Below are 25,042 nucleotides of genomic sequence, written 5' to 3' on the forward strand. Positions count from 1 at the left end.
GCTATGGGTGGTAGGAAAATGCACCACAAGCAAAAACAAGCAAAACTCAGTGTCAACTCAGGCCTCTCAGGATGACAGGAGACCAGTCAAGTAGACTTTTATCCTATGAGGCTCTGTATCTACAGGCAGAAAGCAGACAGCTCCCCAAATAAGCCCTAGGGTAGTGGGAAATGCAAAATCTGGATCTTGGAAACAGCAGTGCTCAGATCAGGATCCCTCAAACCTTCGGCTGCCAACATCCTTAGCATTCTGTCCTGACATGTCATAAAGATCTGGGGGATTTAAGGGAGAAGCTGATTGTGTAATCTTGGATAAATCTCTTAATTTATCTGGGCTAGGGCTTCCTAGTCTATAAAATGAAGGGGTTGGACTAGAAAACTTCTGAAGTTTCTTCCAAATGTAAATCCAAGTTACTGCGATCATCCCTCATCTATTTGTACTTTGTAATTGAGTTTGGAATTGGGTTCACTCTTACTTCCCTGCTCTGTTTTTCCTCTCTCTTAAAAACCCAACCCAAACCTGTAATGTCCATTTTTGCCTACTTTCCTTTTTTTTTTCCTTCCTCAAGTTCAAAGGTGTCATTCAGTATTTAATAAAACTATACCGCTATTTTTAACCCTCTTACCCCTATGGTGATGGCTTAGAAACAATGGTGAGTAAGGTTCAGTTGTTAAGACGCACCTATTGATAAAAATAACCAAGACTGATGATATAGGAGTGTCTCTGAAGGTCTGTGCTCTCTTTTGTTTTGTAAATCAGAGGCTGCTCTGAGATTGGGTCTTTTCAAGATTAATTTCTCAGTCATCTTCATTTTTAAATGCCCTTTTATATTCAAAAGCAAAACTTGGATTTACTGAGGAACTGATTTGGGGATTGAGTTCTATAATTCTTAACTTTCAGGATATCATATTACAACTTCTATCAATTTAGGAAGCAGAGAATACATTTACCATATTCGACCTTAGAACTGGCCTTTACCCAACGTACATAATCCCTTCGGTTTTGGCTGCTTACACGTAATCTTGTAGCTTGACATAAGGGATGAGGTGAATTTTGGGTTCATGTCTGCTGTCCTAAGAATGCTGCTGATGTGCCATCTGTGTCTCATCTTCACTGCTGAGAAATGTCACACAATTTCCTAAAGCTACAGTGATCAGATCATTTTGCTCTTCAGTTTTCAGGGAGCCTTACAAGTCTTAAATCTCGGCTCCTTAATCTGTCGCAGAGATCATCACTTTTTTTCTCCCTACTGCTTCCAAATCTTTTCCTTGTCAAGTAATTTGGAGTTTCCCTGAATTCTTTTATTCTTTCTGCTACTCTGTGCTCTGCTACAACAATCCTACTTTTCCTAAATTCAGTTTAAAGCATTTATGATGAATCTTTCTATACTGTTGACTTGATCACTATTTAGTCCTGAAATTCCCTGTTCACATTTAGGTACTTACTTAATCCTGCGATATTTATACTGATATTTTTTTTCTTTGTCAGTGACTTTGTAGAAGGAATTCTTAGTCAATTATGGTCTGCATAAGACGGCTTGAAAGTCTCCTCTAACTGTGACTCTCATTTTTATTCATTTTGTTGTGTGCTGAAAAGAAAATATTTCTTCAGGGCTTCTTTCAATATATTTTTTCCTTGACATTTTTTATTCTGTATTTTTTTTTTAATCTGTGAAATTTTTCATTATGTTGGAGGTCCTCATTGGTTTGCACATTTCTTTGTGTGACCTTTGAAATATTATTTTGAGTATTTCTAGTAATTTTGCTCCTTTCTATTTATATTGCTATTTTTGAGCAGAATAAGAAGGCGGTAGGTTCCTTTAGATCTTCCCACTCTGTATTTCTTCTGGGACATCTCCATTCTAAATCTCCAGACAAAATATTTTAAGCCTTTGGATCCATCGCTCATATCTACAGCTCACCAAATCATTTAAAATTTTTAAGGTCCTTGAGGGCAGACACTACATTTTATTCATCTTATTGTCTTCCAGCAACTTACTGTAGCATTTTGTACATAGCAGTCATATCATAAGTATTTGTGGAATGAATGAAAGAAATAAGCATTTATTAAGTACCTTTCATGTGCCAGGTATTATGTGAAGGAGTATGCAAATATTATTTATTTGATTGTAACAACAACCCAGGTGCTGTTATTAGTTTGAAGAAACTGGGAGTAAGAGAGGTTAATTGACTTGCCTAGGGTCACAGAGCTAGTAAGTATCTGAGGCTAGATTTGAACTTGAGTCTTCCTGACTCCAGAGTCAGTGTTCTCTGTACTGGTCACCTCACTGGCTCTAACCCTAGCATGAGGAATCTTATAGCATTTTCTGTGCCTATTTTTAGAACTTATTCATTGTATATGCTGCTTTTCAAAGTACACTTCTATTTTTCTTTACATTCATGAAATATTATTTATTATTTGTGATCAGCTAAATTCCAGAGCCCTCATTCTCTATCAGTTACTCTGCTCCAATGTGATATTTTCCTCAACTGAACACTTGGTATATTTAGAACCTCTTACACCACCGCAAATTTCACCCCAGATTCTGACCAGGTATCTGCGAAATGGTAAAGAACAATGAAAATGATACCTCTCACTGATAAAGAGTTCAACAGTTTAGAAAAGATTTTCTTTCACAATAAACCTGAAGCAGTCACTGCAAGTTTTCTTGCCTCCATTTTATAGATAAGGAAATGGAGGCCGAGAGAGGGTCAAGTTCAGTCAACATTTCTTAAACTCTTACTATGTTCCCAGCACTGTGCTGAGAGCTCCACAGAAGGTAAAGTCATTTTAATTTGCATAAGTTCACACGACTAAAAAGAATGTAATGGTGACTCGATGCTGGTATTCTGAGTACATGTCCAACGATTCATATGACCACAGACCTAGAGCAAGAAGGCAGATCAAATACAATACATATTTGAAGTGGCTTGCCCCACAAGGAGAGGCTGGATTTGAACCAAGGTCTTTTGACTCCAGACACAATATTCTTTTGACTATACCACATAGTCACTATAATAGCATGGGCTTTGTAACTCAGAATGCCTGGATTCAAATTCTACCTCTGACGCTAGCTGAAGGACCTTAGTAAATCACTCAATTTTCTTCGGCTTCACTTTCCTTATCTGTACCATGAAGGGTTTGGAGGAGTGGACTTTTGAGGTTCTTCTAGATGTAGATAAATGATCCTATGACCATAGATGAACTTCAAGTATTTCCATGGTTGAAAATTTCATCTCTTGCCCACTCTCCTGATGATGAGTCTTTCATCTCTTAGCAAAGCTGGCTGCTGGATGAAAGCCAAGCAGACCGTTATCTATCCTGTACTCAAAGGTTTTCCAGCTTGGTATACCTCCCAGAGACTATATTCCAGTGGCATAGTCTTTGAGAATGTAGGATCACTTCTATCCTCCACTGGAGAATCTACAAAAGACTTTAGTAGAGGACAATGGGCAACTAAATTTTATTATAGGCCTATTTATTCTAGGTCACTAGCTAACAATAAATGGGATTTGCATTTATTTATTGGACATATTTTGAACCCAACATGAAATATACAAGACTAAGGATTGTAAATTACAGTGAAGTTTTTTTTTTGAAGCTAGATGTATCTCTTTTCTGCATAATCAAACTAATCTATGGACACTGAAGCTTAAGTAAATATGAAAGTATTATATATTTTATTCATTCATTCATTCAACAAATATTAATTAAGTGCCTACCATATGCAAGGCACTAAAGCTTGCTGGAGTCATCTTCTTATTGACTAAAGATCTACTTATAAATTCATCTATAATTTATAAGCCCTAAATTGGGTAGCAAAAGGATTGGGAACATTGGAGATAGCCAATTTCAGTTATTTCCTTATTCTGCCCTCTGGGTGTTATCTAACTTTTTTAATACCAACATGAAAGTAAGAGCAATTTTAGATGGGAATAGAAATCCTTTATTTTGTAAGATGCAGCTACTTAAACTAACAAATGTCCTTTATGATTTGGGGGTGAGGCACAGGTCTGAAGCAGAGCCTGACACTTCAGTAAGAAAACAGAGGCTTTAAACACAAATATGTTAACTTCAAATAATGCCAACTGTACATATCATACAATGTGGAGCTAATTGGATAGCTTGTTCTTAAATTGGTTCTTCCAGGAACATGTAAGAGGCCCAGGGGGCATTTCAGGAAACATAAAAACAAACAATATTCAGTAAATAGATGAAGTAATTGTTTCTCCTCAGAAAACCTTTAATAACCAAAGCCTCCCTACAGAGTTACAATGTGAAATTTTTATACCTCTTTCCTATGAATGAAAATGCATTCTAAACTCACTGTGAGTCACTTTTTCTATGTATGGTAACAGATAAAAATATTGATAATATTGAATGCTCCATTCCTACCCCTATAATACATACCTGATACCCTGGAATATCTGAGGATCTGAACCTCCATCCACAGATACAAATTTATAACTCTTTTTAACTTCTAATCTTGTTTGTCCTTTGTTCTCAAAGGGTACATGACATCAGAAAGGTGATGCCATGACTTGCAAGTGAACTAGATTTAAGTGAGGGAGGGCTGTACAAAGTCACCAGCCTCACTTTCTCCTCTGGCTATCTGGGTCCAGTGGCCAGATATAAACCAGGATGAGTGGAGGTGGCCTCCACTTCTAATTCTTAGCGAGCTGCTTGCTGCACAGAGGGGTTAAATTAAACAATTAATCCATACACATACATATACAAATACATAGAAACATATATATACATATATGTATACACACACACATATTTGCTGTTCAGTCATTTGTCATGTCTGACTCTTTGTGACCCCATTTGGGGTTTTCTTGGCAGAGATACTTGAGTAGTTTATTTCCTTCTCCAGCTCATTTTACAGATGAAGAAACTGAGGTAACCAGGGTTAAGTGACTTGCCCAGGGTCACATTGCTAGTAAGTGTCTGAGGCCACATTTGAACTCAGGAGGAAGAGCTTTCTGTCAGAGGCAAGATTAAAACCTAACTCTTCCTGAATCCAAGGCTGATACCCTCTTCATACACTATACTGCTTTCATTTTGAGGGCGGGGGGAAAGACTTTTTACAACATGCCCTTTTAAACACTTGGCTAGGGGCAGCTATGTGGTGCAGTGGATAGAGCAACAGCCCTGAAGTCAGGAGGACCTGAGTTCAAATCCGGCCTCAGACCAAACACTTGACAAGTACTAGCTGTGTGACCCTGGGCAAGTCACTTAACCCCAACTGCCTAAAAATTAAGAAAAAGATACAATAAACAGTTGGTCAAATGAGGCAGGCTCTTATTTTGGTAAAAATTCTATTTCATTTTATGTATTTCAGTGTTCTGAATATTTATACCTAACTGGACAGCAAATTGGGCAGCTAGGTGGTACAGTGGATAGAATGATAGGCCTGAAGTCAAAAAGACTCATCCTTGTGAGTTCAAATCTGGCCTCAGACACCGACTAGCAGTGTGACTCTGGGCAAGCCATGTTACCCTGTTTGCCTCAGTTTCCTCATCTGTAAAATGAGTTGAAGAAGCAAGTCAGTATCTTTGCCAAGAGAGTCGGACATGACTGAGCCACCACCACCATCACCACCACCACAACAAAATGCTCTCAGATGTTACAAAACAAAGAAAATCTCGCATATGGCCAGCTGCGTGAATACTATTGATCAGTGCTGTACGAAGATATTTTATCTGGCTCTCAGGACATAATCTGTACCATCAAAGTAGGAAAATAGCAAGCCCTATCAACATGGCCTGGAGTTTCTGTCAATATCCTTTTTTTACCTGCATATGTTGTAAATACTCTGGTACATTATTCTTCTCGGGTTTTACCATGCCACAGTGCTATGTTTTTCTAAGGATGCTCACCTCTCAGCACAGGAGAGATCATGTGAGTCCATAATGATAAAGCAGCGGCATAAAAAGCATCAAAGTTGTTTCTGATGATGCATTCTGAGTGCACATTCCAAGAGATGGATGTGTACAATTAGCAGTAAAAGAAAAGTACTTACAATGAATATGTTACAGAATGAACAATGACAGATAAAAAGGCAAGTGTATGTTGATGAAAATGCATGAGGAAATAAATGTCAGAAAAAATTAAAGAAAATTTTCTGTTAAACTTTTTTTCTTTAAATTCTCTCTTGGCTGAATTACTTTAGCTATTTCTTTTCCCCCTTGAGTTCAGGGATAATGTGCAAATGGCATCTAAGGAAATGATATTAGAATTTTCCTTCTTGTATCCATGACATTCTGAGCTCTGAACTTACAAGCACAACTGAGTTGAGCTTGTGATTTATTGGTTAGAAAACCTTCAGGCAAAATAGAAGCAGGGTGTGGAAGATCCCCTAGTTGGTTATAATCTCTCTGAGTAACTACCAGGCTTATAGCATGAGGCAGGTCTTCTTCGTTGGGCACAGTTTATTATATAAACCTTTTGTATTGGATCTTGAAAACATAAGATTATCCTTGGTTTACATGCAAGAAATCTGTATTCTACTTAGATTGTTTAGCTGTATTATTCCAATTATTTATAGTATTTCTATCACAAAGTTTGCCTTGTGTTTAAGAGGATCACAATGTCCTCTGTGGTGCAGAAATGGGAAGGGTTGCATCTGGAGTCAGGAAAAATGGGCATGTGTCCCAACTCCAACACTTACAGGCCACATGATTGTAGGCAAGTTGCTGAACCATCTTTGAACTCTGTCTTCTCATTTTTGAGATAAGAATAATGTCTTATATGGCACACTTCATGGTGCTGTTGTGAAAAGTAAAAAAAAAATGTTTTGTAAAGAATAAAGTGTTACCTAATTGTGAACCAATAGTAATTAAGGAATTCTTTTGAATGAATTATGGTATTTAATGAAAGATATATCCATGGAGTTGTTAGTATTTTTATAAAATCTTCCCAAGTGAACATCTATATTCATAAATGGGGGTGATATGATAGCTTAACCAAATTTATTTCAATGATTTTTGTTGTAAAAGCTTTTTGCTTCTCCTGTAGATTTGTGCTGAAGAAAGAATAACACCTGGGTTCTTTTGAAAAAGAGCTATCTATGTGGAGTTGCTCTAGAGAATTCTGACACTGATCCAGATGCTAATTAATAAATTTGAAACATGAAACATTTTGTTGTTGTAGGAGTATTCACAGAAAAATATCCAGGTGTGTATGATGCTCTGAATCCTGTGGCTCATTCGACAGGGGACAATGACTATACAGAAGGCGTGTAAATCTGAAAAAAGCAATCTCTATATTCATTTTGTTTGTTCTTTTATAAAATGGAAGAATAGCTATAGTTTTTAAAATAATCTCTTCACCAAATGTATCCATACACGTTATCTTTCCTCAGGAGAATGCCAATCACTTGAGGTCAAGGGATCATTTCATTATAATCACAGACACATAGATTTAGAGTTGGAAGAGAACCTCACAGGACAATGGTCTAGACCAATGGTCTCATTTTACTAAGGAGGAAACTGAGACACAAGCGAGGTTAAATCACTTGGCAAAGATTGCATAGAAAATTAGTGCCAGTGCCATCTTTGTATTCCCAGTGCCTAACTCAAATGCCTGGCACAGAAGTCAATTCAACTAGCTCTTATTAAGTGCCTACTTTTTGCCAGATGTTGGAGCTACGAAGACAAACTAAATAGAACCAAAGCAAAGCAAATCAAAGTACAAGAAGAGGTAAGCCCTCAAGGAGCTTACATTCTATTGGATAGGAAAATTAGACTAATGTAATTTTAAAAAAATAGGAAGAGAGACTAAACCTGTGATTTTACTGAAATAGAGAATTTTATGGTGAAGAAACTCTTCCTACTAATGCAGGCACTGTCTCTACAACTTAAAGCCTTAAAGAGTTTCTCAGAGTGCTGAGGGGTTAAGAAATTTGGTTAGTGTCAAACAGCCAATAATTGTCATAGACTGAATTTAAACCCAGGTCTTCTTGAGACTGGGTTTCCATTCACTACACCATGCCATCTCTCTAATACAAGAATACACACATTAAAGTTTTGTGATTTTTTTTTCTGATGGAGAAATATAGTTGATTAGGCAAATCAATAAACACATGAAACACTGATGTAAGGTGAGAGAAATGTCATCCTTAAGTTCAAGGTATTGTCTTCTTTGACACTTGAATGAAAAGCTATGAATAAGGTCTGTCTTTCTCTAAGTCAGGCTAGACTGTCACACACTCAACTGTAATTCCACATGATCTCAAGCTTTTACAACATAGGGGTCAGCAAATCACACTTGGGAACAAAGCCTGTTGTAGCTAGCAGGGTGCTTGAAAATGGCAGATTTTTTTTTCATCAGTAAAAGCATATAAAGGGAGAAAAACATCCCATTGTACCATTTTACACTGTACCATTTCTCTATCTAAAGCAGAGACCAGACCACAAAATACCTAGAATGGAATTTCTTCCTGCCTGGCCACAGATTATAAGTTAGTAATAATTCTTTTCAGCTCAGGTAATCAATAAGCTTTTTTTCTTCTCAGACACCACAAAATAGCAGGCAATAACTTGCAACACCACAATTAAAAAGTGTTTTCCATTTTATACAATTCTATGGGTTATATAATTTGACCTAATGTAATAAATTTTATGACCCATTTTCTATTTTTCTTAGAAAATAGAAAGCTTAATTGATGCATTTTGGTTTTTTAGACTATAATCATTTCCTAATTACCACCCCCTTGTAACAAAGAAAACCAGTTAAGTAAAACCAAGCCACCAAGTCCACAGGATATATGACATTTGGCACCTTCAGTCCCCAGCTTTTTCACCAAAATGAGAGAAGTGTCTTTTATTATTTGTCCTCTGGAACCAATACTGTAAGTTCCTTTTACTTGGAATAGACACTTAAGAAATCTATTTCATCACTTATATGAGGCAGGCCAAACTCCTAGGAGTCAGTGATTATTTTAAAATATTTTGTATGTTTATACATAAGTGAATATGTGTCTATATATGTATATGTACGATATAGAGAATAATTGTAGGGAATTAAATCAGATAAAAATATTTATATTCCTATTTAAATATTCATGCATATCCCTAAAATCTTAAAGAAATAGTCAGCTAGACATTCAAAAACATTGACTAATCTTACATTTCTTTCCTATTTTTTTTTTTTCAGACTAAGTCTCCTTATCTGTCCAGGCTGGAAATCAGAACCTATTCACACGTCTAATCCCATTCTTATTGGCAAGACAGCTTTGACCTGCTTCATTTCTGACCTCGGTTTGTTTGCCCCTCCTTGAACAAGCTGGTGGCCATGGCTCTCAGAAGGCTCACCATATTAATGCTGTATTTAGTGGAGATACATGATTGGCTTTGCACCACTACTGTTCAGAATCAAGGAATTCACTAGCACTAACCTCCTCCCAGGAGCTGGAATTATAGGATTAAACAATGTCTGGGGCCTATTATTCTTTTCAAAAAATTTATATGACCATATAATTGTGATACTGATTCATCATCATTATCATCAGCATCATTATCATCATCATCGTCATCAACAGCTAGTGTGTGTGTATGTATATGTATACACATACATTTATCACATTAAGGCTTTCAATGAACTCAACATTAGTTGCTCCATTTGTTTTACACAATACACAGCAGATTTTATTATTATACCTATTTTACATATGAGGAAACTGAGGTCACAGAAATTAAGTGTCATGCCCAGGATTACAGAGTGTTTGAGGAAGGATTTGGAATCACAGCTTCCTATTTAATAAGCAATATAGTCGTAGTAAGACTACATTCCTAACACTCCATTTTTTATACTGATTATATTTGACAAAAAAGGGAGCCATCTAACTTTTTTAAAGGATAAGTTTCTTTTGAGCTCTTAGAAAATAACAGCTACTGTTTAAATAATTCTTGAAAATTTGCAAAGTACTCTGTGTGTGCGTGTGTGTGTGTGTGTGTGTGTGTGTGTGTGTGTGTGTGTATAGAAACTCATTTACTGACTACAATAGCCTTTTGAGGTACTGTTATATCTATTTTTCAGATGAGAAAATGAAGGTTCAGAGGAGTTAAGTGATTTTACCATGGTCTTACACTAAGTAACTGCAGAGGTTGGATCAGACTCTCCATTTTTATTGACTTCCAATCCAAGTTCTACTCTCTAAAAAGAGGGAGCATTCTCACCAGGAAGGGTTGGTATGTTCAAAATCAATCAGCAAACACTTATTAAATGCCTACTGTATACCAGCCCCTGTACAAAAACAGAAGCTTCGATATTGGGGGAGTGAGGCAAATTTTATGGAAACAATTGAGTAGAATGGAAATGAATTGTATAAGGAATATATTACAAAGCACAGCAACCAAATACACATTTTGAGTAGGCGATCCATTGAATATGAGAATGAATAGGAATTAAGGGCACTGTTTTCTATGTCAGTAATGAACTGGATTGTGAACTGGACCTCTCTGGACCTTTCCAATTCTAAACCCATTGTGATGTTATAGATTAGATTCAACCAAAATTTAAGATTCATTAACCATCTTTCCCTACTCATATCATTAACACTGATGAAAGATTTATTTTTTAAAAGCAAAATAAGTAGGTAGGATTTTACAAGATTTATAAGATTTTTTTTATAAGACTAAAACACCAAATCAGAGTTATTAAAACGATGATTGAGTAGTCATTCTAGGTAGGAAATCACAGTGATTTTACAAAGCCTGTCTTTGACAATCCATCCTAACAAGCATTTATTAAGTTCCTACTCTATGCAAGGCAAGTGAAAAGTGTTGGAGGCTACAGAGACAATAAAAAAAAAACAATCCTTGCTTCCAAGGGGCTCCCATTATTGCAGACGGGTGGAGGAAGCAGTAAGAACATGGGCACAGCCGAGTATAGAACTGAATGTTGGGGGAAGATGAAGTACTACCAAAGAAGGGGCCATGCTCCAAAGGAGAGGTAGCTCTCCACATCTGCCCAATGCAGGGAGCTGTCTCCACTGGCCAGCATACAGTAACTTATAGATGCTTCTCAGTCACAGAGGCAGTAACAGGTTTTACAGGCCAAATAAAGCCCAGGGCTGTCTTGCTGGGCATGGCTGTGACCCTGAGTATGTCATCTCCTTGGGGCCTTGGTTTCTTCATCTACAGAAAGAAAGGTTTTAACTAGAGGACCTTTCCCAGTTCCCTTTAATCTTAATATCTCCCCTCTGAAACGTCCTCCACTTTAATTCTGCATTAAACTAATTTGGACAAAGTTGTTTGTGTGTTTTCTGCCCCAGTAGACTTGGAGCTCCTTGAGAACAGACACTTTCTTTTTTTTTTCTTTTTCCTTCTTCTTTTCTTTCTTTGTATCCCCAGGTTTAGCACAGTGTCTGGCACCGAGTAAGCACCTAAGAAATGTTTATTGATTGATGACCTCTTAAGACAGCTAGGTAATGGAGTGGATAGTGCACTAGGCCTGGAGTCAGGAAGACTCATTTCCCTGAGTTCAAATCTGCCCTCAGACACTGTGTGACCCTGGGCAAGTCATGTAACCTTGTCCGCTTCAGTTTCTTCTTCTGCAAAATGAGCTGGAGAAGGAAATGGCAAACCACCACTCTAATATCTGTGCCAAAAAACTGCCAAATGGGGTCATGAAGAGTTTGACAGGTCTAAAAGGACTAAAATAACAAGAATAACAACAAGGTCCCTTGGGTCTATGAAACACGGCTTCAAAGGTATGTACACAAAAGGGAGAACTCAGCAAGGATTATCTGCAATTCTTGCTTTCAGCCAGGGTTGTTAAAAAGCCACAAACAATAAGCATCTATGCACTTCTTCTCTGGAATGGGTTTTAGCCCCTAAGGTATTCATTGCTGCACAGGCTGCTAGACTGAGGTTCGGTGTATCAAATTACAGCTAAAAACAAGCAGGCAACTCTTTGAATCTCTTCAGGAGAAAAAATAGAGCAATAAAATACTTACCCATAAAAGCCATATGACTTCAAACATGAAACTGAATGGTTCCCTTTGTGAAGAACTAGCAAATGAACTCCAAGGATGTTTAAAAAAGGGGAAGTTGTGATGATGACGACGACGAAGATGATGTGTGTGTGTTCATGTGTGTATATGTGTGTGTGTTTTCTGGGTTTTTTTGGGGGTGCATATTTGTTTTCCATTTACAATATAATGACTAAAATAACTAATATATTATCTTTGAGCACTGAACTTTATTGCTTATTAATGAAGGCTTCAATCTTTTCTACAAAACATAGATCTCAGTATTTACTAGATCACTCCATTGAGTCTCAACTGAGCCCAAGAGGAAGGTGTCTTTTAAATGATGCAGGCTGCATACCTGCATCAACTTCTGTGACAATCAAGTGAGCTAATGGATGTAAAGCACTTTTTAGACCTTGAATCACCACTTAAATGGTAGTTATTAAGCATAGTGGGGAGGCAGATGGCCTGGAAGCCAGGAAGACATGAGTTTAACATCTGCCTCAAACATGCTAAGTGCATGACCCTGGGCAAGACAGCGCCCCCCCCCCCCAGTTAATTCTAAAACAACAACAGCAACTTTATCTATCTATCTATCTATCTAGGAGGCAATTGGGGTTAAGTGACTTGCCCAGGGTCACACAACTAGGAAGCTGATTTGAACTCAGGTCCTCCTGACTCCAGGGCTAGTGTTCTATCCCCCAGTTAATTCTTGAAGACGATAAATTGCAGAGGAAATACCCCTGACTATCACTAGAAGGGATTTCCTCCCTTGGGAGTACCCTATACTAAAGAAATCCCAGCTATGGTCCCTAATCTCAACCCATGATTTCATCCATGTGGGAACTGTCTTCAACAAGGCTGATATAACCCATCAGTAGCTTCCTAAGCCTTAGAGAACTGTATGAGGTACAGAAAGATTGAATAACTTGTCCATGATCACAGAGCTTTGCATCAGAATGAAGGTTGGAAGCCAGTGATTACAACTCTATCCTGCTTCTCACTATAGTAATACACCAAGTTAATGCATGATTCTACTCCTTCATAACTTGTATTTTTCATCTTTGCTGGAACTCAATTTTTTTTAACAGCCCAAGTCTTTATAGATATTGAGAAATAACCGTGTTGACAATATGTGGCAATGATGTTTACAACACTTAAGAAGACAAAGGTTTTATGAGAACATTCAAAATCATTTGGAGCACCCATATCCAGAAATAACTGTGATCATTGTGATTATAAACAGTGTGATAAAAGTCACTGATGCCTACCGAGAAAAGTTTGCCTTAAGATGTCAATCTCTCCAATTGCTCTTAAAGTCTTAGTATGTCACGAGGAGTTTTTGTACCCAAAAGATTCACCACCTGGTAGTGTACCTTCTGGGAATGAACCTCTCAGAACTTAGCGAGGTTTGTTCAAACATATATTGGACCTATTCTGCACAACTTTCCAGCTTGGTAGGACCTTTCAGAACTTACAAAGCCACTGGAATCAGTGACTTTCCATGACATGAGGCATCAGTTTGGAGAAGGGAACTCATAAGCATTAATTGTGTATTATCAAATTAATTTACTGATTGGTTTAGTATCTAATCCATTCTCCACACAATTAATATCCCCCAAACTGAGCTCTGAATATGTTACTCTCTCACCAGAAAATCTTCATTGGTTCCCAGTTTCTTCTAGGAAAGAATACAGATTCCTTAGCCTGGCATTTAAAGCCTTCTACCATCTTTTTCAGTCTATTTTCATATGATTCCCCTTCCTTCACTCTGTTTTCCCCCAATGGCCTGATAGCTGATCCCACTATGAGACACACCCTCTCTGCTCCTAGTGGCTTTCCATATCTGGAATGTACTTCTTTCTCCCTTCTGTCTTATAAGAGATCCCCACTTCCTTTGAAATACAGATTTTCATATACCTGGATTCCCCAACTATTAATACTCTCTCCTCCAAATTACTTCATATTACTTGGATATAATTTGTATTCAATTAAACTGCGTGCATGTTATATTCCATTTTTCTCACAGTAGTTCATAAGCTTCTTAAGAGCGGGGAATGTTTGCTCATTTATTTTTCTTCTTGTTTTTGCTTTTGTATTCTTATTTGACTTTGCTTTCACATTTATTTTACGCTTGGATCTCATCTTCAGCTAGCATAATCATTCAACAGAAAGACCATGGTCACCCCAATCTTAAAAAAAAAGAGCTCTACTAGATTACCTCTAAAATCCTTTACAGGTATAGGACCAGAGTCCCTGGGATAATAATAACTGACATTTCTACAGCAGTAGAAACTTTTCAATTATATATAAATATATAATTTATATGTGTATATATACATATATATTAGATCTTTGGAGTTTGACAACAACTCTGGTTATATTACAGTTATTATTATTCCCACTTTCTATATGGGCAATCTGAGGCTCAGAGAACTTAAATGATTTCCATCTGATGGCATAACTAGTAAGTAGCAGAGGCTGGATCAGAATCCACATCTTGCCAAATCTAAGCCTACCCCTCCATTGGCCATACCAGGATGCCTATCTGGGATATTTGAGTGCTAACTCATTCTCTAACTACTTGCTCAGCATCTTTGAACAAATGCATAATTTCTACATCAGGTTTGTAAATTGGTATACCAAAGTCTGCCTCTTCCAGGAGAATGTTGGGAAGATGAGAAGTACTTTGAATTCTTTGGGACAAAATTATTGTATAATAGACTGGATTGTTTCTGTTCAGAAAATTTTTTTTCATTTAAAGAAATAGCAGGTTGGAAGGTTGCTGAAGTACATTAAAACAAAGGCATTCTTAAAAATTCATTTCTTAAGAAGAACATTTTGTACATCTTCTACAATTCAAGGCCCAAAGGATTTGGACTTTCTTATTGAGATGAAGGAGTTCAAGAGTGAATCATATTGTCACATGAATCCCTATTTACTCTCCAAGTAATTCTCTATTTAGATACGGTAAATCACTAAATCTTGACCCAGAATTCTGATTCCATCACTTATAACCAGGATTGTAACTTTGGTAATAAGATCATAAATTTGAGTGGAAGAAGACTTCAGAGGTGATGTAGTCCTCATACTAAAGATGAGGAAAAGGAGGGCTAGAGAAGTTTACACAGGTAACAAGTAAGCAGATCAAGGATTGGAACTCAGGTCCTGTGACTCCAACTTCAGCACTCTTTCCACCAGTCCATGATGCAGTAGTGACTTCCCTAAGTTCACAAGGTCAATAAGTAGCAAAGCCATGACTCAATCTAAGTCTTCTTACTCCTTGTTCAATTGCTTCTCTAGTCACTTGGTAAAAAGGCTCTGCTCCCCAGAAAAGGGCTCAGTCAGAGGCATCATAGCCCAATGAAAAGAACCCCTGCTTTGGAGTTAGAATACCAGATCTCAAATCTCAGCTCTGCTACTGAATATCTGCATGACTTTGGACAAGTCAGTTAACATCTCTTTATCTCAGTTTCTTCAGGCTCAAAACAGGAGGTTTAGACTAGATGAATTCTAAAGGCCTTCTCCCTCTAACATTTTATGATCCTGATTTCTACAAATAACAATCAGGGAAACAGAGTAGCATTAATTAAAGTAAATTCAACATAGATTGAAAAAAAGCAGAAGTCAGAAAAATCAATGCTTTGGGGAACAGAATACCTTTCACTTGACTGCAAGATCTCATCGCCTTTCTTCCAGGAGCAATGTGCCTTGGGAGATGCCTTTGGTTTACAATCAAATATAACCAGGCTGCCTATTTGAACCTGAATCAGCTTCTTCATTGGGTTCTTAGAAAAGTCTGGAGCAGATGCTGATGATGAAGAAAGAATAGAAAAGAAAAACAGCTCAAAATGATTTTATTTTTAAGTTGATCTTACATATTTTGGTTTGAAGATGAATGGCAAGGTTGTAGAATCGCTATGTGGGTCCAGCTTTTACACCCCACCCCACTCTTGGAAATATATCGAAGCCTTTGCCATTGTGGAAAACACATTTACCAATAATTTTGCAGTTGCCATCCTAATTCTAAAAGTAAATACCTAGAATACCAAAATGCAGTAGAATACTGACCAGAACCAACTAATCAAACACACAACCGAACAGTCAATCAAACAAGAAGCATTAATTATGTGCCTAGTAGTGCCAGGCACTGTTTGGCACGAAGGATTAAAATCATAAAAAAAAATAAAAAAAATCTCTAAGGGACCAGAGGTAAATCAGGATTAAGAAATACAATTAAAGGTAAACCAGGCAGCTCAACTTGTTCCATATCCTAACTGGTGAAAAATTTTCTTCAAATATAGCAGTATATATAGTTGTTGTTTTTTTTTTAAACAAGGGTTTGGATTGTGGAAGGTGCTACTAGCAGGGAGAAAAAGTGGATCGTGAATAGAAAACATTAAATCAAATTTTTAAATATCCGTATACTTCCTACAACTATTCCTTATTTTTAGTGGACTATGATTTCTTTGGTATAAGGAACTCCCAGTGAAGAAAGTCCCTCTACCAATGCAAATCAGCAACTGTTTTGCAACTTATAGTTTAAAAGCTGCCCAGAGCAGCAATTAATTATGGCTTCTTAATGAGAGTGCCTAGAATAGAGTCTCTCTTTGATAATTAAGGGCCTCGGGTCATTATTCTGGATATAAATTATCTTTGTATGTCACTGTAGATCAGAGAATCATAAGGATTTAGAAATGGAAGGGACTTTAGATGGAGAAAGCAGAATACCATAGATTGAATCCATTGGTCTCATGGCATATCTTAGAATTTTGCTTTGAATTATTTTTCTCCAAATCTTTGATTGTTCAGTCTGCCACTAATTTTATTTAATTTCCCCTAAAATAAAAGGCAGAAGCATTTTTTGTGTAGCAAAAACACTGGAAGCAGACTAAGTACTTATTCAATGATTTGGGACAGGTGAACAAATTGTAAGAGATTAAGGTAATGTGAAAAATAGTCACAATATTCATAGAAATGACAAATATGAAAAATGACAAATTCAGAGAAACACAGTCAGTAGACCTGTAGGAATGAACATCACAGAAAAGTAACCAGAAACAGGAGATCATAAAATAAAATGCCTACAATAATGTATATTAAAAACAATGCTAAAAGTGAGGTGAGAGGGTACCTGATGTGGCTTGTCATATCACTGGATCACAAGTTTATTTCTGACAGAGACCTCAAAGGATCATCTGATTCAGTTTGGTCAAAAAATGTTAAGCATCTTGTCCAAGGTCAAATAGGTAAGAAGTGGCAGAGCCACAGAGTTCTCGGGTTTCTAACCCGATACTATGGCCGTCAACGAATGAAAAAATTGCTGTGGAGGTAGATTTGGTTATAGTTTTCTTTATTACAATAGCGTGTGTCTCTGTGTGTGTGTGTGTGTGTGTGTGTGTGTGTGTGTGTGTGTGTGTGTGCGCGTGTGCGTGCTCGCGTGTGAGAGAGAGAAAGAGAGAGAGTGAGAGAGTGAGAGTGGTAGAAGATGAGGGGGAAATGACTTTGGTCTAAAAACAAAAAGAATAAAATAAAATAAAATAAAATAAAATAAAATAAAATAAAATAATAAACTAGAGAAAAAAAATCAAGGGAAAACAACTGAGCATCTCGCTTAGTTGAGTTCTGGTTACCTGAAATTTTACTCCTACTATCTATGTCTATAATTGTCTATAATGATGGTCTATGATATGAGACATAGCTTCTCAAAGACAAAGAGAACATTGCTTTCATATTCTATAATTAGTATTCATCTTTGGGCTTCTCTCCAAGTCACTGTTTCTACTACTGTTCCATCATTAATAATTTAGCTGCGTATTCTCGCTTCAAAGCAATGAATGATCAGGCCGTAAATATCCTGGATTTTTATAGCACATAAGTTAGAGCTGTTACCAAACACTTCATTGCAATGGATTAAAAAGAGAGATTTATAATACCTTAGTCCATAGTCACATTTGAAAGGGTTAACAAATTAAGATGATAAACCTATAGCATGAAAATAATTTTTTTTTAAATACAAAGAAAATGCATCTTACCAACAACTTTGAGCTCCGCGCTGGAATAGACAAGCCCATGTTTGTTTTCTGCTATGCACTGGTACATGCCAGAATCATTCACATTTAGGTCTGCTATTGAAAGGGCCCCATTTTCTAGCTGTATTCTCTCCTAGGCAATGGAGGAGAAATGTCTTTATCTATAAAAGCACAGTACGCTTTAACAAAATAAAAACAAGAACCTTTGAAAACTCTACCTTGGATCTAATCTATCCCAGATTTCTCTCATTTATGAACCTAACAGAAGATCACCAAAGCATCTCCTTTGTCTGTGTAAACTGACTTGAGTTCTCGTTTAAACCAGGAAGCCAATTAACCTTTTACCAATGGATTGGAATTGGTCCTCTGAAGTACTAATACAGATCAAACAGCCTAAATGTGAGCAGGCCCTACAACTCATAAAGCATAATCTAGGAATACATAACATAAACCCATGACATTCTGACTAATTTTCCTGTCTCATTAATATCCCCAACTTCCAAATAGAAAGTGCCACAAGCTTCAGCATTTCTATTCAGGCAAGGAGTAAGGAGTTTCTTTGCTATTCTTTCAACATGCAAGTTGAAGGCTGGGTAAAAACTAGGTACATGGAACAAAAGATACTTAAATATGGAGACCATGAATATTTATCAAGGTGTTTATGGATTGTGAAATATAGACAAGTGCCATGCCTGAGGAGCTGAAGGAGCTAGGTTGGGTTAGCACTAAAAACAAACACCCTAGCATAATTAAAAAGTGCATAGAATAAGGCATTGAGAAAACAAATGCCAAAGTATAGGGATTGCTGAGTGATAGACATATTAATTTCCGCAGCAATCCAGCTAAGGGATAGGACTGGAGAAGGAAAATACATATTTATTATTCATTACTGGTAGAATTACTACAAGCTAGTAGACTCTTTACAGAAAGCAGTCTGTAGTTTGCAGGAAAAGTCATAAAATTGATGAGCCTCTCTGACCCAATAATTATATTGTTGGAATTATAACCTGAGTATGTTCTTTACAGCAAAGAGAGCTACCTGCTCAAAGATATTTATAACAGCAGTCAATTCAAGTTAAAAGAATGTTCATTAAGATCCTATTTTGTGCAAAGCACTGCACCAGATAGCATCCGTTCTAATTTCAAAAATTAAAATAAAAAACACCAAGAATTTAAAAGAAATAGGAAGTTGTACATAACGGATTTGCTGTTTCCTGTACAATCATCTTTTTTTTTCCTACTATACTATGTTATAAAAATGCTTGTTTTATTTCTTAAGTTCTGAACAAAATGGATAAAAAAAGGAATGGAAGACACCTAAATGCCTGTGACTATATTACGATAAAAAAAATATGACTATAACAAATGCTTTGATTTTTCTGTGCAGACTTATAATTTCATAGGTGAGCAAACCTACTCTATCAATGCTGATGAGCAAGAACTCTGCAGGTTATGGTTTTAGATTATTGCCTGGGATCCTGAGAGGTGAAGCCACTTGCTCAACTCATAGCAAGGATGTAGCAGAAGCAAGGTCTATCTAACAGTGACTTCTACATACACTGCCTCTATAAAGATATTACAGAACATTAACCAAATGGGTACTATAATACCATCATGATAAGATATGAACCATATGGAGGAATGTGGGAATACCTTTGTGAAATAACACTAAGCAAAGAAAAAAAAAAGACGAGGTTCATGTTAACTCTAATTACTGGAGCGAAAATGGAAAAATAGAGAATATTGATTCACTTAAGTCTAAACTCTTATGAATGCATTTTATGTGTTGGAATGCATTTAGGTAATTCAAGTAATTACAAAGCAAGTTGAATGGGCTGTATTAATGTTTTATATTAAGTTTATGGTAAATATTTTTATTAAATACCTTTTATGTTGGAGATTTAGATCAATAATTTAGAATCACATCCTTCTCATGAGCTTATTTGAGTAAAGACCTCGGTCTTGACAGGGCAAACCCTTGCTTTCATATCCTGCCTACTTATTAAAGTGTAAGCAAAAACCTAAGAAAAATCAACAGTATTTTTGAGCAACCACTTCCCTAGTAAAGCTTCCAGAAACCATTTAATATGACAGGAGGGAAGATGAGTCTATCCACTTTACCTCCACCACCAGGCCATCTCCGTTCTTCAGCCATCTGTAGGACGGCTTAGGTTTACCACTTGCCCGGCATTCCCAGTATAGATTGTCCTCCACGGCAGCTTCTACATCCTTTATCATCTGAACCCAGTGAGGTTTTGCTGCAACCCCCCCCCCAAAAAAAAAAAAGAATTAATATCCAAATGAAATTTCAAAATCTTATTGTGGGAAATATTCAAGATCACAAATAATGGGTGAAAAGAAGTACAGAGTACATAGATTACAATTTATTCTCACACTTCCACGTACAGCAAGAAATCCACAACTTTTTCTCAAGAGAGAATCATACTAATCCTTCTGAATTCATCCTAATTTAATCATTTATATTTTTCTAAAATGTTAAATGCCAAAATAATATTCATGTGAGTGTTCATAGTGGGGCAACTCAGAGTCATGACCTCATTTGAAGACATTGGGGGCCCTAGTTTGGTTTTTCTTCTTTCTCCTTCATTCATCACAATTATAAGGTGGCAAGAAAGACACGAAGCAATAGAATAAGAACCCAGTGACTTTCCTAATTTCACAGGTTTTTAGGATGTAGCTACATATACTTTCTACTCTTGGGCTGCTGCCCAATGCTTTTTGGAATCATTGCTATGGAAAGGAAGGAAGAGAAAGGATGTAGGATCCACCCTGATGTTTCTCTGTCCCTTATCATTGGACAGTTGAATGATCCACTGTCAAATTAAATTAAAACTGTATGGTTGTTCTAAAACTCTAATTTCCCCCCACAAACGACATTAAATTATCAGAGAGAAGAGAATTTTCTTTTCCTCCTATGTTTCTACTTGTCTCATAATTATTTGTTGGGTTCTATTACATAAAATCCACTTACATCTGTGCCTGACATCTACCAGAAAATAGATGCGCTGACACCTAGACTTGGTTTTTCTTCCCAAAGGGATTTTGAACTGCAAGATCACAGTGAATGACAAGTTACAATTCATTGCTTGAATGGCAGCAGATATCAGTCTTAATTATGCACTCAGATTTAACATCCATAGGGAAGAAACTTCTATAGCTCAAGAAAAATATTTCCCTCAAGTTAGAAATAACTCTTAATTAAATGCAAGCCAGAAAACACTTTTCTTACCTCTGTATGAATTGAAATCAAAGTAGGAAAAATAGATAGATCAGCAGAATTTGAATGATATGATTTTTTTCCCTCAAGGGCAGAAGGAAAAAAGTAACGCATAACTTTAAATCAGGTATGCAAATCACATAAATCACACATCTCCTTCTTTCCCTCTTATAGGAGGTATTTGGAATATTTTTTTTTTTTTGAGAGAGGAGTACAACATGACAGAAATAATGCAAGTCACTCAATAAAAACAACACATTGTGCCAAGCCTCAGCTCGGGCTTCAGATCCAGCCCTGGTAGGTGAGAAGGCTTACTGGCTTCACATTGCATTATGAACGTGCTGTGTACTGTGGGATTCACATTTGCATCCTGCATATCGAGAAACAGTTTGTCCTCCTCATTGCAACCAAGGGAAGATTTGTCTTTCTATTTCTATTTTATAAGATTCCTTTTCACAAATTAAATCAAAATGGAACCATTGCTATACAGCTTTTGGGCCCAACTGAGAACACTAAGTTGTATTTTTGTTTTTTGCTTGTGATTCATTTAAAAATTGACTGTTGCCCACCTTGGACTGACTGACACTCAGTTCTCACCATGTCTGTCATTGGAGTGCATTAATGCCACATTAATATTAAATACAACACACATATTATATGAACCACCACCAGAAAGGCTGCTTAAAAAGCAGGAAATAAAGCAATATTAGAAATAGAAATAATAATAATATAATAAATATACTAAAATAACAGATATGATACATTAAATATAATTATACCTAATGATATTCGTACACACATAGAATGCTAATAAATGCATATCACTGCATTTACGCATCTTAAGTACAAAGTAGCATTGGATTTAATTCAATAATGAGAACTCTACCTGCCTTCCTGGGTAACCTCTTCTTTTTCTCCTGTAAGTTAACCTACTCAGAGGTGGAAGAGTTCTGCTGTGTGTGTGTGTGTGTGTGTGTGAGTGTGTGTGTGCTATTGACATTTCTGTATGTATAGGAGAACGATTGATGGGGTTTACTGACTAACCTTCTCTTCCCTCAAGAAGCTTTTACAAATGAAATTTTAAACAGAAAAAGTTAACACCACTCAACCCCCCAACCCTGACCCCCCACCTCCTGCACTGCCTACTCACCATCCACAGGAAAGCCCCGACAAGAGACCATTCCCTGGAGGAATTTTTGCCCTCAGGCTCCACTCTCCTGATCCATAACTACACCCCCTGCAATATTCTGGGAAAATCCCAGACATGCTTCCTCTTATTGCTTCCTCTTACTTCCTCCATAGCTTTCTCACCTAACACCCTGATAACCTTTAGTCACTCCCCTTTCACATTTCCTTTCCCTAGTCTCCCACAAGAACCCACCAAATCAACTCTGCCACCTTATTGCATAGGCATTGGTAATATACTTCCCTTGAAGTGCCTCTCCCTGGCCTTCATTTCCCTAAGTGTACAATTTCCAACATTAGAAAGTAAGCTCCTCAAGGACAGAAAACGTATTTTTTTAAATTTATATCCCCAATACTTAGCCCATTGCTTGGCACATTGGAAATATTTAATTAATATTTTTAAAAATTTATTTATCTATTCAACAATACCTCATGTCTAGGTCAGGTCAGGTAGCGGATACAGTGGTAGGCCTGGAGTCAGGAAGATCTGAATTCAAGTTCAAATCTCAGACATCAGCTGTGTGACCCTGGGCAAGTCACTTAACCTTGTTCATTCACCTCAGTTTCCTCATCTGTAAAATGAGCTGGAGAAGGAAATGGCAAACCACTCCAGTATCTTCGCCAAAAAAAATCTCAAATGGGGTCACGAAGAGTCAAATATGACCGAAAAATGACTGAACAACCACAGTGTGTCTACTAGGTCTTCCTCAGACCTAGCCAAATATGTTGAGTTTCTTTATGTATTGCCTTCCTCACTAGAAGCACCTGTGTCGAAGGCAAACTATAAAAGCAATGAATAGTCTCTTTTCCTAAAGTCTTCTTAAGTGATTACTTATCATTATCTTTTTCTTGCTCCTCAGGGAGTTCAATTAACTCTCCTACGGACAATATATGGTTGGTATAAATTGTTATTATAGAACTCTGTGACTCATATCAATCTATAATTTGTAAGTTGCCCAATCTTTTAACAAAATGACAAGGAATAGATGTCCATCTGTCTGCGAATCTGTGGGTTTCTTGAACCCCAAGGTTTCTCAGCAAAACACCGTTACCTAGCTAATGAAGTTAAACATCACAGCTTTGTCTACTTCTTTCAGAATTCTGAGCTAAGGTGACAGTTAGTGGGTAAACTTTCTTCAGTTTCTCTCTCAATTGCAAAATGGATTGGTTTTTTTTTTTTTGTAACTATAGTCTTTTTCACCCTCTGACACTCCAAGGCACAAGTCAATGGGTAGATGTAGTTCACGTCCAAACATTAGTAAATATGGTATGAAATCTTTGGTATCATCTCTGGAGGAGTGGTAGGCATGGACTAAATAGGACCCATGTTGCTTCACTGAGATTTGTGCTTACACTTCAATGTTTCCATCAATAGTCGAAGGAAACATCAGGTTGTGGTTATACTCCTTAGGATAGGGGCTGTTTTCTTTCCTTCCTTCCTTCCTTTTCCTTCCTTCTTCCTTCCTTCCTTCCTTCTTCCTTCCTTCCTTCCTTCCTTCCTTCCTTCCTTCCTTCCTTCCTTCCTTTTCCTTTCCTCTTTTCTTTTTCTTTTCTTTCTTTCTTTTTTTCTTTCTTTCTTTCTTTCTTTTCTTTCTTTCTTTCTTTCTTCTTTCTTTCTTTAATAAATGCTTACTAATTGATGAGGATTTCTTCATTATAGTGAGGTGTAGTTCTTGTTTAGTTAATTATAATAATTACAACAATAATAATAGCTAACATTAATATAGCACTTACTATGTGACAGGCACTGTGCTAAGTAGTTTAAAATTCTTATGTCATTTGAGCCTCACAATAACCTTGGGAGTTAGGCGCTATTATTATCCTCATTTTACAGATGAAGAAACTGAGGCAGACAGTGGTTATGTGACTTGCCCAGGTACACACAGATAGTAAGTGTTTGAGGCTGGATTTGAACACAGGTCTTCCTGACTCCAGGCCCTATCCACTGTGTCATCTAGCTGCCCTAATAATTTCCAAAGCTAATAAGGTTTCTTTAAAGCATTTGCTTTCAAAGCCTCTTCCCTATTCAAAATGAATCTTGGCAGGGAGACCAAACATTGAAAATAATAATATCAATAATACTAAAAACAACAACAATGGAGACAATTTATATAGAACTTTAAGATTTATGAAGTTTGTTATATATATATTACCTCATTTGATCAATTCCTCTGCCATAATACTTCAGCAATTGTGGAACTTTTTATTTATTTCTGCTGGGTAGGCCTGTGCATATCTGGTGAAATGCTCAGTCACTATTAAATTATGGCTCATGCTTACTTTCTCCTCCCAGTGCTAAAAAGTCTGTATAGATGAATTCCAAAGGCTTGCTAGTGTTTATATTCTCCCAGTATATTGTAAGAGTTGGTGGTACTTTTCTTTGCATGCAACCAGCACAAACCTCCCCCATCACTGTGACATCTGCAGTCATTGTGGGCTAGTAAAGTCTGATCTTTATTAGTTCTAAAATACTCTTCTAACCCGTATGTTTGAAGTCATCATGTGGAGCTCTTACAGCCTTAACATGATATGCTTTAGGTTGCACTAACTGCTTCTGAAAATAGTACAGGCACTCTAGAGCAGACACAGTTGCCCAACTCCAATCTCTGC

At 36.9% G+C, this 25,042-nt stretch overlaps 1 protein-coding gene across 1 annotated transcript in view; it reads right to left on the bottom strand.

Moving 5' to 3' along the window:
- The window catches only part of CNTN3 (contactin 3), a 439,279-nt gene that overhangs the window by 73,179 nt on the left and 341,058 nt on the right, over positions 1-25,042 (bottom strand). Inside the window, exons 9-11 of the mRNA XM_021007573.2 lie at positions 20,131-20,267; positions 18,013-18,142; positions 15,638-15,788 (exon numbers count right to left, since the gene is read on the bottom strand). Of these exons, the coding sequence (XP_020863232.1) occupies positions 15,638-15,788; positions 18,013-18,142; positions 20,131-20,267 (418 nt within the window). The remainder of the gene's footprint in view (positions 1-15,637; positions 15,789-18,012; positions 18,143-20,130; positions 20,268-25,042) is intronic.

Source organism: Phascolarctos cinereus, unplaced genomic scaffold, assembly GCF_003287225.1.
Source record: "Phascolarctos cinereus isolate Bilbo 61053 unplaced genomic scaffold, phaCin_HiC Scaffold_4;HRSCAF=312, whole genome shotgun sequence".
Classification (NCBI taxonomy): domain Eukaryota; kingdom Metazoa; phylum Chordata; class Mammalia; order Diprotodontia; family Phascolarctidae; genus Phascolarctos; species Phascolarctos cinereus.